Here is a 15,210-nt window from a genome sequence, read left to right as displayed (position 1 = left end):
CATTCTTACATAGATATAATTTGCCATATCAACATTCTATCGATATATTGTGTCGTGTCATGGTCATCAATAGATATAGTATGTCATATCGCAGTCTTCAAGAGATTGTACAATCTGAAATAACGATATCAACAGGTGAAGGAATATTTGGAGATGACGTCATCAATAAGTCAAGGGGCAATTTGAGACGACGTTATCAATTGGTAAAGAGGTAATTTGAGATGTTATAACCTGTTTATTTACATAAACTAAAAATAAAGGGAAGTAGACACTATGCGTGCTCCGCTGTGGACAGCGTAATATACTTTGCACAGAAAGGTTTACATCTTAGCACAATATATATATGTATATATATTATATATGTATCAGACTTCAGCAACAGCATCACCATCTAGATGCTCTACTGGGTCCGACTTTTCAGTTTCCTTTTTATTGCCAAAAATATTCTCTTTCATAACAGCAATATGTTTGCCGATAGTCGCGACATCCAAAAACACAACTACCCCTAATATTATGCCAAGAATAAGGAAAGTCACTGTGCCAAATGTGGCTGATCCTTCACTTTCTGCGGGTTTGTGAGTAACACCATGCTTTACTTCTATCACCTCACCTGCAGAATGAGATGATGGATTCAGATATTTTTATTTCGAACATTATTATCTGTTACAATCTTACTACAATGTTGAAAGTGCGGTGCAGAATAGAATATAATACAAAAGTCATTACATATATATATTGTGTGTATATATATACATTGTACATATATACATTGTAGGCTATATATACAATGTACATATAATCATATACACAGTATATATAATGGGAACTATTATCATATACACATATACATTTAATGCACATACATATACATAGATATATACATATACATAGATATATATATATATATACATAGATACATATACATAGATATATATATATACACATAGATATATATACATATACACATAGATATATATACATAGATATATATATATCTATGTATATATCTATGTATATAAGATACATATTTCTCAAAGTATGTGTGTTCCTCCAGCTATAGCTATTATTAAAATAGCGTAGCTGGACAATGCTGACGCAATGTCATGGCGTACTGTCATTAGAAGCCTAGCGCTTATTAACTAGCTTATTGGAATTTTCCATTGGCAATTTGCAAGTGCTTTTATTACCATAAAAACATTTCCTCATGATATGAAGTCTGAAAGTTAGTTATTAGACAAAGTTTTAAAACCTTTACAGTTGTTTTTATTTTTCTCTTATCTATTTCAACTACACAAACACTTTTCTCATGATATGTAGTTCGAAAGTTAAAATAGGAAGTGTTATAATTATGTTAAATACAAATCAATTTTCTGTCCAAAGACTTTTTTATTATCTGAGCAACGTCGAACAGCACAGCTAGTATATATATCTATATCTATGTATATATATCTATGTATATATATATATATCTATGTATATATATCTATGTGTATATATATATATATCTATGTATATGTATCTATGTATATATATATGTATCTATGTATATATATATATATATATACATAGATATATATACATAGATATATATATATATACATATATATATATATATACATATATATATATACTAGCTGTGCTGTTCGACGTTGCTCAGATAATGAAAAAGTCTTTGGACAGAAAATTGATTTGTATTTAACATATAACATTTCCTATTTTAACTTTCGAACTACATATCATGAGAAAAGTGTTTGTGTAGTTGAAATAGATAAGAGAAAAATAAAAACAACTGTAAAGGTTTTAAAACTTTGTCAAATAACTAACTTTCAGACTTCATATCATGAGGAAATGTTTTTATGGTAATAAAAGCACTTGCAAATTGCCAATGGAAAATTCCAATAAGCTAGTTAATAAGCGCTAGGCTTCTAATGACGGTACGCCATGACATTGCGTCAGCATTGTCCAGCTACGCTATTTTAATAATAGCTATAGCTGGAGGAACACACATACTTTGAGAAATATGTATATAGATAAATATATAACTATGTACAATGTATATATAATAGTTTGGAATATAAAAATATAGAATACTTTAGAATATATATAGTCTATGCCTTTACCTAATATATTTATATGTGTATTTGTGTGTATAGAGGTAACCGCATAGAATAAATATATAGAGGTAACCGCATAGAATAAATATATAGAGGTAACAGCATAGAATAAATATAGAAGTTATAGCGTGGAGTACACATAGAGGTAATAGCATGTAGTATATACGTGTATAGAGACAATAGTTTAGAGTATATATTGAAGTGATAACATAGTATATATATAGAGGTTATAGCATGGACTATACATACAGGTTATAGCATGGAGTATATATAAAGGTTATGGCATATACATGTAGTATTATATATAAAGGTTATGGCATGGAGTATATATAGAGGTAATAGCATGTAGTATATACGTGTATAGAGACAATAGTTTAGAGTATATATTGAAGTGATAACATAGTATATATATAGAGGTTATAGCATGGACTATATATACAGGTTATAGCATGGAGTATATATAAAGGTTATGGCATAGAGAATATATAGAGGTAATATTATAGAGTATATATAGAGATAAGAACAAAGTATATACAGAGGTATAGACTCGCATATGGATTTATCTGGTTAACATACCTACGCAGTCCGGAATAGTTTGTGGGGTCCACTCACCATCCTCATTACAAAGTACTTGTCTACAACAAACACCCAGGCTGATGGTCCTCACAGATAAGACTTTCTGGTTAAAGTACCAAAAGTTTGAAACAAAACTGAGGAAGTAGTGAATATGTCTTTGAGATGACCTGTCAAGTGGCAGGTTGGTTTCAAAGAAATGTTAGGCCAAAGCATCCACTCAGCAATTCTATTATTATCTCCTTGTCGAAAAAGCTCCATGTTTAACAGGGAGACGATTGCCTATTGCTCATTGGAAGATAAAATCAGAGCTAATTACTAACAGTGATAAATTATAATTTTATCACTGCAATGTCCATCAATATCACATGAATCCCTCAGTATCATGTTTATGTGTAATATCATCAAGGAAACCTGGCACCTAGATTGTTCTAATAATACACAGAGACTTCGTACAACATAAAATAAAATAAATATTTTTATTTGTGGTATAAAAATGAGTCGTTTATGAATTGCTTGGGCAGCAGCTTTGACCAACAGCATCAGATATAATTTAATGAGATGTACTTTTGTAGCATACCTCACATTGGGACCGTCTACGAACACCCAGTCTGGAAGAGAGCAAGTGTAATTGATTGCGTCTCCAAACCTGAAGGTCTTCCCATCAGTTGCATTATAATCGTGGGTGTAAGTTTCTGATGCATTAGGTGGAGTACCCAAACACTTTTTGCCTGTAGTAAGAATGTTAACTGTGAGACAATGAAAACAGACTAACGATGCTATACACAAGAAATAAAACATATCACTAAAAGTACAAAGATATCAACTTTTTGAAGTATTAGCTGTTCTTTAGGAATGTAGTAACCTAGCAAACTTATAATTTTTACTCCAATTTGGTCGGAGGATTTGTGAAATATTATACAGTGGTGATTATTACTATAGGGACTTAAAATAAACATGTTATTTGTTATCAATTCATGGTTTGTTATGTATTTACTAGTTGAATTATGGCAGTAGCCCACCAATAGAAAGCACAGGATGTTCTACACATGAGTATTATTAAAGATCAACTGATATTTGCCTTTTTAGTCTGGCTTTGTTGTAACACATTGGTGTAACATATTGGTGTAACATATTGGTGTAACATATTGGTGAAACATATTGGTGTAACATATTGGTGTAACATATTGGTGTAACATATTGGTGTAACATATTGGTATAACATATTGGTGTAACATATTGGTGTAACATATTGGTGTAACATATTGGTGTAACATATTGGTGTAACATATTGGTGTAACATATTGTTCTAACATATTGTTCTAACATATTGTTGTAACATATTGTTCTAACATATTGTTGTAACATATTGGTGTAACATATTGGTGTAACATATTGGTGTAACATATTGGTGTAACATGTTGGTGTAGACCGTGTAGCATATTGGTGTAAAATATTGGTGTAACATATTGGTGTAACATATTGGTATAAAATATTTGTGTAACATATTGGTGGTACATTATGGTAAAAAAGCCTAAACAAACTAAGTTCATATTTTTCAAAAAAATTTAAGATTGGTTTAAACGTAGATATACATGTAACTAGATGAAAGTAAATTGGTGGTCTTTGAAGTACATACTAGTAGTATCTCAAGTTTGTTGATCCGCCTTTCTTGTCAACCACAGAATAGGATAAAATGGGTGCCCAATTAATAAATTACATTTCTTGAGAATACTTTGAGTGGCAAACAGAGTGTCTAAAAAACTTGCTCCTCAAATATATCGACTATATACGGTCTGAGATAATAAAGAAGGTGAGTTTATGTCATAAATGTCAAAAAACACAAACAAATTACTAGATGGCCCTATAATTACGATCAACACTGTAAGTTAGGTAGGAGTGCCTCCACTTACGCTCGCAACCCTTTAGAATTCTATTAGACCAGGTCTGATCGAGCTCACACGACATGGACTTTCGTGTGGTTGTGTCCGGATAGCGCATTCCTGGCACACATGTCCAGATAACATCTGTGAAGACAGATCTGGAGTCTGTAGATGGCACTGCGTTGCTTACGCGGTATTCAGGGCAGAGTAGCTCTGCAACAGAAGATGTCATCATTTTTGAGAAAAATATGCCACACCTATTTAGGCAGAGAATAGGTTTTAGATGGTTTATTGCTAAAAATTTACAATCATATATGGAGTAAGTATTGTTGATGTAGCTCAAGAGTAGGAGGTTTTGATGACTTACACATATACATATTGTAGGTCTTGATGAACACCTATGCAAGAGGGAGGTTTTGATGACTTACATATATACATATTGTAGGTCTTGATGAATACCCATGCAAGAGGTGGGTTTTGATGACTTACACATATACATATTGTAGGTCTTGATAAATACCCATGCAAGAAGTAAGTTTTGATCACTTACCCATATATAGAGAAGGTTTCGATGACTTACCCATACATGGAGTTGGCTTAGGATCCCAGCCATCCGCTAGGCATGTAAAAGTCTTGATCGTGCTGTTGTCTGAATACTCAAACCCCTCGTCACAGGCGTAGGTAGCAACCGTGCCAAAAGAGTTTAGTGGTGTATCTGCTCTAGCGTTGGATGTTACGGGGCGTACGCAGTAGACCTCTGTTGAATAGAAACAACCCCTCCAATTAATGAAAATATACTCTTGGTTAGCCTAATTTAAGGCTGGTTCACAGTATATCGCTGTATATCTGTGTTAAACACTCGATACTTCAATGATCATCTGTGATTACAATGTTCACACTATCACAAACACATCCGTGTTTACATCAGTGAATAGTCATCGGTTACTGAAACGATGAAATACTAATGAAGCAACTGTCATAAAAGAAGATATAGATCAAATAATCCATGATGGCCAATCACCATCGCCGAAGGGGTACACATTAGGGATGGCATTTGTAGTTTGGAAAGGTGTGATCGACTATCGTTGGAGTTGTCCCACCGATAGCGATAGCTAACGAATTATCAATGAGCAGACAGAGTTCACCGATAGTTATTGCGTGATAGGGCAGCCGGTAAAACTATCATATTATCGTGCCTGAAATGATCGAGGATTGTGGGAAGGGATAGAAGAAGATGCAAAAAAAATCTGCAAAAACAACAACAAAAACTACGTATCTGCAAAACTATCGGGTTATATATATTTTTATTATTCGATAACGATATATAAGTTTCGGATGTTTTGATAGGCTAAAAATAGGCAACATATCCATATCGGAAAGACAACTACCGACTATCGCAGTCGACTGTCGAGCTATCGTGCAACCCTAGTACACATTGCACAGTCTGTTGTAGATACTCAGCGAATTATCAGGAAAGTTTGACAGCTGCAATCTTGCTCAATGTATCTGTGTTGCCTAGACGATGCCATCGGTTTACGGTCCACATAATCAACAAATAATAGCCGAGAGGACAACTCCGACATACGACGATATAGTGAGAACCGACCTTTAGTCTTCATAAACCTGGGTCAGCAAAAAAGTGGTATGAAAGAAGTTTGAGCATGTCCAGGTAACTAACATCCCTGAATGCGGCAGCCCTGTTGCCATTTCATTGCGTACAGTTAATAAAATGATTCTGACCAAGCTTATCAGAAGTTGCCAAATACAGTACAACGTAAGTAGTCAAAGTTTGAAGCTGAATGTACTACCTTACATTAATAAAACTAGTCAAAATGAAGAAGATTACCAAAAGCTCTTTCTTGTCACATGCATGATCAGAACCCTTTGGGAATCTAGGCCATAATTAGGTATAATTTTGTTAATCAACAAAACTTTGCTTGCTGAAAGCATTGCATAAATCGTTAGTATAATCTTTACTATAATAGCAAGAGTCACATCCGTCTGTCCGACGTCACGCTAAGAGCATTACACAAAAAGATTGCACCGCATGAGAATCAAACCAAAATATTTAGCTTCTCAAACACGCTACAATCCGCAGCACTCGACCAGCTTTATACACATGAAAATAATTATGCACAAAGTTATTACACATGATAATCTCTCTAGGCGTACAGGATTGCTAGTGTACTAGACATATCTAGTGTCAGTGGTACATGTCGGACATACAGTTCATGGACAGACACACGACTAAATTTAGATATGTACTTCACGCTAGCCATACAGATTACACACGATCCATGTTAAACACCGAATAAGAAACATACAAATGGCCATATTTTAATGCACTTACTTGTGCACTCATTGATCTCGTCCCCTTGCCAGGTCTTATCAAGGGCGCACTCAAGGTATTTTATTACACCTTCTGAATACTGGTCAAACCAATAGCCTGTGGCGCACTCATATGACACGACTGTTCCAAAGGCTACAGTTAATGCAGACCCATTGCTGACAGTTCTCTCTCCGTAAGCGGGAGGTGGGATACATTGCTTAGCTAAAATGAAAGGAAATGTTTACCTTTTTACTTTGCTAACCTGAAACACACGCTGAAATCCTAAGAATATAGTGCTTCTAGCTGAACTTCAAGAATTAATTTAAAAGCTGACTACGTGTTAGCGTTGACTCAGGATGCGAGCAACCGTAAAGGTGTTCTGGCTAAGAATTCTGCTATGGTTATAACTCGGGAAAATGCAGGAGAGTCAACGAGTGGCTTTAAGGGAATGGAGCGGTGTGACCTGATTATATTTAGTGTGACCTGATTATATGGCAGCGTGACCTGATTATGTGGTAGAGTGACTTCATTATATGGTAGTGTGACCTGATTATATGGTAGTGTGACTTGATTGTGACATGAGCATAATATGTATGTCTATGTTCTTTACATGCATCCTCTATCTTTGTAATCTTTTCGATGTTTAGTGTACAATATACAAAGATTTTATACACATGTACTTGTGTTAGCTATGTAATATTACAAGGTTACATATTTGTGTTATTTATATACAAGAATGTTATATACTTATGTTAGCTGTGTAATATACAAGGATGTTATATACTTATGTTAGCTGTATAATATACAAGGATGTTATATACTTATGTTAGCTGTATATTATACAAGGGTGTTATATACTTATGTTAGCTGTATATTATACAAGGATGTTATATACTTATGTTAGCTGTATAATATACAAGGATATTATATACTTATGTTAGCTGTATCATATACAATGATGTTATATTAGAAACATTTGTTGAAGACAAGAGTGACTTCAGCAGTTTCAGACATCAGAATAGGTATCCACCGGTTGTCAGATTATAATGCATATCTCTGGTAACAATAACCAGAACTCACGTTGGCAGGGATCATCCTGCGGTATGTTAGGTACCCATATACCTCCGACACTACACAAAGCTGTCTTGCTGAGGCTCTCGTCCGCGTATTCATTGCCATTGGTACAAGTATAGGTGACCTTGGTTCCTCTTGGTACAACCGTCGTGTTGGTTATTTCCGTTACCGGGTTTAGCGTATATGTAGAGAGTGGCATCAACTCTGGTGGGCCACAGTCTACAAGTAATGAACTAATACACTCGATGTACAATAATATATTTTTTCTCTTCTATATCATTTCCAAGTGTGAATTATATAAAACCAGACTAAATAGAAGTTCAAACAGGTTCCTTAACACAGTTACGTGACTTGAGGATTTTCTCCCCTGTTCCATCAAATTGACCTGGGAAAGATTGAGTATCGGGGCAAAACATACAACATCTCCCTGTACTTCATACTAGCTGCTGTACATATGATATATATTACTGTGATTGTTATGTATATAACAAATATTATATATATATGTATCATATATTATATATAATATAAATCATAAAAATATAATGTATATTTTTCACATATATAGTATATATATATTATAGTATATGATATACAATAATATCCTAATATATATATTATAGTATATGATATACAATAATATATATATTATAATGTATATAATATATTATACAATTATAATTATATTATTATATGTACATATATACAAATACATGCATATATATACATACATATATATATATATATATATATATATATATATATATATATATATATATATATACCATGCCAATGCCATGCTATGTAACAGTCTTTTACACGAAGTCACCAAACTTCAGGTCATTTCAAGCAGTATTCTTCTTAAAAAACATCTACCATGTTCTCAACCAGGGGTAAAAGAACATTTGCATAGCCCTGCAAGGTTTTCTTGAAGGATGATAGTATAATGATTATTGTAGGCACAGGCTTATGCAGGTGTCTGCAGGTGTCTACAGGCTTATGCAGGTGTCTGTGAGGTATTTTAGGTTCAACGTCGTTTCTATAAATGCACTTTGGAAAAATCAAAGAGGAAGCATGCATTATTAATATACATTCTAGCTTACAGCCATTTGAAAGTGTTTTATTACGAATTAATTGACACAAAAAATTACTCTTTAGATATGAGCAAATGTTACCCTCCGCTTATATCTGCATTTCTCTCTGATGTACATTGGTTCGGCCACTATTCAGCTCCATGCCATCAAATACCCTAGTTATTTATTCATTGAGCATGACTATGAAATTTCTCTTTAAATTTTTTGTATGGAGGATTTTTGTGGAGTTATTAAATAAACATCATTATAATATTATTATATAATCATGTTATTTCATTACATTATTTTTAAATAATATAAATAAATTAAATAATTTATCAAATGAGCACAGTTATCATGCTTGCCTGCAAACTTCTTGCAGATGTATGGAAGCTTTCTATTGCAGTCCCAGTCTCGCCAAACCCCTTGTATATAGGGTGTCATCCGCGCGCAACCACCCTCCCCATCTGGCTCACCAATGTCCCACTTCCTGTATGAACCAGCCTTTCCGGTAGAACCCCATCTCCATATTGACTTGAACACTTGCTCGTAACCAATCCAGTAAGAATCGAGAGTCAGCGCTGGCCTGCAGCAAAAGCAGCAAAGATAAGATATTATCTGCTGGGTGTAGAATAAATATGTTTGCTTAATTCAATCACACAATACAGAAAGCTATTTAATAAAATATTAAGCAAATTAGAAGTTACAATAAGATTTTATGATGTCGAGTTAGCGAAATTTTTTTTATTCTAGTTGATGTATGATTAGCGATTAGGCTAATTTAACATCTGATGGTATGGTAGTTACAAGGGTTTCTTGTTAGTCACAGGAACTTTGAGATATCATAAAAAATAATAGGCAGTCAGTGCAAGTCTACTGATGAAGGGAAGGAAAGCTATTTTTGTTATTTCGGACTCAACAACTGCGCAAGTTAGTGCTCATGAAACAATATAGTTTAGTTGGCAAAACTAATTTTTTTTGCTCCTTTTCTACAGCTAATCTCGAATCAATGCAGAAGATTCTGCTGTGAACCCAGACCCAGTCACATATTGACCGTAGACCTAATGTTGATAGAAAATAATGATACAGTAAATGTTTAAGTAATCATTTTAGTCATAGTAATATGTACCCATCGAGGACCAACTCTCATCTTGGGCTTATTTAAACTGCATGCTGTTTATTGAGATGAATACAAATGGATTGCTTCCTATGGATCTAATGGATCGCCTTTGAGATAGCATTTTGCTATGAGATACTTGTAAAGCTTGAAAGGTAAAATAATACAAAAGTAGAGGTTTGTCTAGCAACTAATATATTTCAAAGCTGTCAAGAAATCTTAATTACAATAAGAACCATATTATTCTGTCTGTCAGAAACCAAAGTTGATAATTTGAAAAAAAGATTGCATTATAAGAGATTTGAACCAGTGACTTTCATTAAGGTAGACCATTGTTCGAACCACTGCACCACTCTATCACACTACCCACATGCTAATCTATATATACATGTATAAATCTCAGTGTTTGTCTGTCATCTGTAATTTCTGTGTCTAGTTACAGCATTAAAGTTTTAGGAATGAAAAATCTTGTTCCACACTGGTATTGAATTCAGAACAAGACAAGTGAGCTAACCAACTAGGCCAAGCGGCTACATTGCTATACAAAAGAATAATTGTGGTCATAGCCATTACATCGGTTAAAATACGCACACTCAAAGCGCAAGGGAAAATACTATTTTGTAGTACTAGCATACCTACTATACTACTGGAGCTGCGTTAGAGATTATCACGGCGTAACATAACAATTATTAAGCTGGCTTCAGACACTTCAGCTATTATTATATTAAAGATTTATACTAGCTGAAGTTACTAGCTTAAGTTACTCAAATTCCTTGGGTAATTATTTATTACCCGTGCAATGTGTTGGTCAGGCATTCATCTAGTTGTACATACATGTATAGTAATTACAGCTTACGATCCCTCATAGCACACTAAACTGTTCAGGGTACTAGTTTATATAAAAACTTTAGCCTGGTATTTACAAACTGGTATTAAAAACAGCTTATAAACAGTGGCAGGTAATGTAGTTGCCATTGACTAATATGAGGAAGCTAGTATACGTATTGCTTAACTCACTAATAAGAGCCATAAGAGCAAGCTTTAGTGACGTTGCATGTAACGCGGACTCCCTATGCCTATTTTAACCCAGATAATGCCTATCTGCCCAATAAATCTATTAAATCCCATGTAGCTTAATAGGTTAGCTCATCGCCTTGTGAACAAGAAGTTCCAAAATTAAAGGTTTACTTGCGACAAAATTCAAATTACAGTTATTTGGTATAAAAAGATCCACCATGTCTTACTCTGCTGTGTTGTAGGTGCAAAATATGTGGAAATGTGATCACAAGCTCTTAAAAGCTCAAAAACGAACAGTTAATTGCTGCCATCACGAAACAGCCATAGGTCGGAATCAGTTTATTTCTCTGACGTAGTCATTCCATTTGGTTATTGTTATGACACGTGATGTTCTCACATGAGTTTAAAGGCCAGTAAAAGGCTCAGTATAAAACTTCTCGTAGAACTAGTTTATGACAAACAATTCGGGTTTTACCGAAAAGCCCTTATCAAATATAGACGCTCGCTACTTTACAGTTTTGTATGGCTTGGTCTAATCGTCTAGTCGTAATCTGATCATGTGACCCATACGTCCTGCCAAACAGCCCGAATAATCTCTGCAGCATTTGTCGACTATCACAGGCAACCAACAGATTCATCATGTTTATCAGAAGATGATATGCACTTCTTCGAGCTAAGGTTAAAAAATTAAACGAATTTTTACATAGGTTTTGAGATATCATTGCTCAAAATGAGAGCATTACAATGATGATGAAATAGACCCGTAAAACAATAGACATGGTTTTATTGAATCGGTGAAGTATATTTGTGAAAATATTTCGACGAATGAGGTTGCATGAAAGTGTAAACAGAAGTCATCTTGTTCAAGTGTGTCCCATTTGAGCCGTTTTGGAAAGAGATTCTAATCTATGACAGTTTTGTGATGGCGGCGATTACCTGTTCGTTTTTGAGCTTTTAAGAGCTTGTAATCACATTTCCACATATTTGGCATCTACAACACAACAGAGTAAGAGATGGTAAATCTTTTGATATCAAATAACTGTAATGTGAATTTTGTTGCAAGTCAACCTTTAAATCTTCTGTGATACAGACTTTTTATTGGTAGATTTTAATCCCTATAACTGGACGTAAGGTGTACAAAAAACAAACACTGAGATTCATACATATAAATTTGAAATAGGCGAGCTGAAATGCTGCTTCCGTAGTACAACCTTCTGAAAGAATCGCCATACATGTTGGTTTGGAATTCATCTATTTATACCAACAATACCTTACCGTTCACCATTGGTCAACAGAAATATTTCACAGAAAAGAAAAGTAGTAGTGCAAATATTTTACAAATGGATTCTCAACACACAGCTACACACACATTTGAGAAGTGCATAAGAGGCAAAAGTCATTTTGCATGGATCCATTAACTCCTACCAGGGGCCATTTGGCTGCTCATCAATGCTGTCAATGTGACTATTGTCACATGAAAACTCGGAAAAGGTGACTTTGATAAAGTAAAATCTTTACTATAATAAGAACCATGTCCATCTGTCTGTGCGAAGCCACGCTTAAAGGTGGAGAAAAAAATGCTTCACACAGGAATTGAACTCTGGTATTAGGCTTAGTAGCCAGACACACTACTAGCTACACCGCTCGACCACCTTGCTGTATTGCTGATTAATTGTGCAAATACTTATTACACATGACAATCTTTTGCGACGTTTGGAACTGACAGTGTACTAACGATTTATAAAATCATCCAATGTGGTCACACCTTTAGGCTGAATGGCTAAAAGCAGATGACTGATGCACAATGAGCCAACATTATGTTAGAGCAAACCGTCTACGGTGAGTAAACCTAGGTAGCTTAGATACAACTGCGTGTCAGCCTATAAGATCTATACTTACGTATACATATACTTACATACTTACCCGTTATCAAATAGTATCACATTCTCGCCATCATCATCAACGAATAGAAGATCAGCAAAATTTTTTTGGCACTCAACTTGAGCTTGCTCAGCGGTTGCATTATCCACAGAAATGTAGTAGCAATAAAGGTTTTGCTGCATCCACCCCTGATCACAGACACCTGCAAGCAGGTACTTACAAGATCCTATCTATACACTCTTTTGGAAGATTTATACATTTCAATTACATTTAAGATTTCAGATTACAATTTAAGATTTAGACTCTATACATTTTTGGAAGGTTAAATGCAAATGCAAAGTGATCCTTCCACTTTTTCTTACAAGCATTTATGTGAGCTAGGGCAACTAGAGTAAAATATAACATATATATATATATATATATATATATATATATATATATATATACATATATACATATATATAATAGATAAGTGATCAGGCCTACTCCTAACAGTACTCTACGCTCTAAAAAGTGCGGTGTTATAACTAACTAGAGTGTTGGAATAGGTTAATGTTACTTATCTTTCTTCCAGATTGATGTTTTTCTCTGGGATCACGACAGGTCTGTTTCGTGCTGGTGCACTCTTCAGGTGACTTGCGTTGAATTCATGTGACTTGCGTGACTCACTTTGGCCTTGCATTCAACGCAAGTCACCTGAAGAGTGCATCAGCACGAAACAGACCTGTCGTGATCCCAGAGAAAAACATCAATCTGGAAGAAAGATAAGTAACATTAACTTATTCCAACACTCTAGTTATATATACAGTATATACATGTATATATACATATTACTTTAGTGGTAATAATTTCATTTCAAACAGAAATTTTTTTTAGATTATGCCATACGAAAATCATAACAAAGGGCAATAGTAAGCAATGAAATCAAATAAATGGTTTGACTATTTGATAAAATAGCGTTTAAAATATATTTCTGTGTGAAGAGAATGAATAACAGGTGAAAAACTGTTAAAGGAGCTAGTAATGATATGTTTTAGTAACTATGATTGCTAGAAGTCATATGCAATTTGTTCATATCACGTAAGTTGAAATGAGTTGAAAATCTAACTGTCATGTAAAAAAAATGATGGTGTGAAGATGTAAACAAAATACGTAAGATATGCTTGAATGTTTTTCAATCAGAAAATAAAATACACCATGAAAACAAAAAATAAGTCATTTTTGTTCGGACTAGCAGACAAATCATTGTGATAGTTGATAGTTATTGCTTACACTTACACGATCTGAGTAGCTCAAGAATTTCCTACAACTATAAGATAGTTTTGCGACCAAGACATCAGTATCATTACAAATAGTGGGATGCATGAAATTAGTCAGGCTTTCAACTAATAAAAACAACGTAGTGCCGAGAACAACAGCTTTCACCTCTAAAGCTGTTGACTGTCCATATAAGGAAGTCTTATTTCGACAATAAACTGTTTAGTTACAAGTTGTTTACCTAACGTGAACTAATTTAAAGGTTTGGCGGCACTTACACATCACCGGTCCACCCAAGGGGAGACAAGCACTTACCTAACACCAGTCCACTCAGGTGTGACAAGCCTAACCAGCACCAACAAACCTACAATAAACAAGCTCCTATAGCAATATGCGGCCAAGTTCTAGTTAAGCAGTGTTTGCTATATGTACACTTTTTACGTGCTTGGTTGTACAGTTTGAATCAGCATACGGCTGATAGCACTTTCATTCAGCATACAGCAATTTCAGTCAGTTGGTTATCTTTTAAAATATCTCAATCTCAGCCAATACTTACCATCAAGAGCTTCCCAGTCATTTTACAATATCTTAGTCCACCATTGTTAAAATAGCATTATAACTTTAAAACATCCAGCTGATTGATAGCGTCTCCAGCGTTGACACCAACCAACCCGAATCAATAGACAAGGGCTAAAAATCGAAGTTGCTTTACACAAGAAGAACTCTTGTCACAGGCAAGACAATGAAACGCTTTGGCAAATAGGTGCTTCAATGGTGTAAAATCAATACAATAAGAAAGGAGACGTCGAAGCCCTTGAAACTGTAGCCAAAACAGTCAGCAAACAATAGAAACGATTACATCACTAAACACCTTCATGTCCATCTTCATGTC

General features: G+C 34.4%; 1 protein-coding gene across 1 annotated transcript; it reads right to left on the bottom strand.

Annotated features, from left to right (window-relative positions):
• Nucleotides 1-365: 365 nt before the first annotated feature.
• LOC137400777 (zona pellucida sperm-binding protein 3 receptor-like) lies at nucleotides 366-14,682 on the bottom strand. Its single transcript, XM_068087114.1, has 10 exons — nucleotides 14,634-14,682; nucleotides 13,104-13,263; nucleotides 9,412-9,632; nucleotides 7,980-8,192; nucleotides 6,921-7,121; nucleotides 5,151-5,327; nucleotides 4,601-4,783; nucleotides 3,268-3,418; nucleotides 2,691-2,749; nucleotides 366-610 (listed from the first exon to the last, which is right to left on the bottom strand). Exons 2-10 carry the CDS (start codon nucleotides 13,241-13,243, stop codon nucleotides 366-368), a joined length of 1,590 nt encoding a protein of 529 aa, XP_067943215.1. The 5' UTR covers nucleotides 13,244-13,263; nucleotides 14,634-14,682.
• Between the last annotated feature and the right edge of the window lie 528 nt (nucleotides 14,683-15,210).

The sequence above is a fragment of the Watersipora subatra genome, chromosome 7, assembly GCF_963576615.1.
Source record: "Watersipora subatra chromosome 7, tzWatSuba1.1, whole genome shotgun sequence".
NCBI classification, from domain to species: Eukaryota; Metazoa; Bryozoa; class Gymnolaemata; order Cheilostomatida; family Watersiporidae; genus Watersipora; species Watersipora subatra.
Note: the sequence above shows the minus strand (reverse complement) of the source record. Positions and strands in the feature narration are given on the sequence as shown.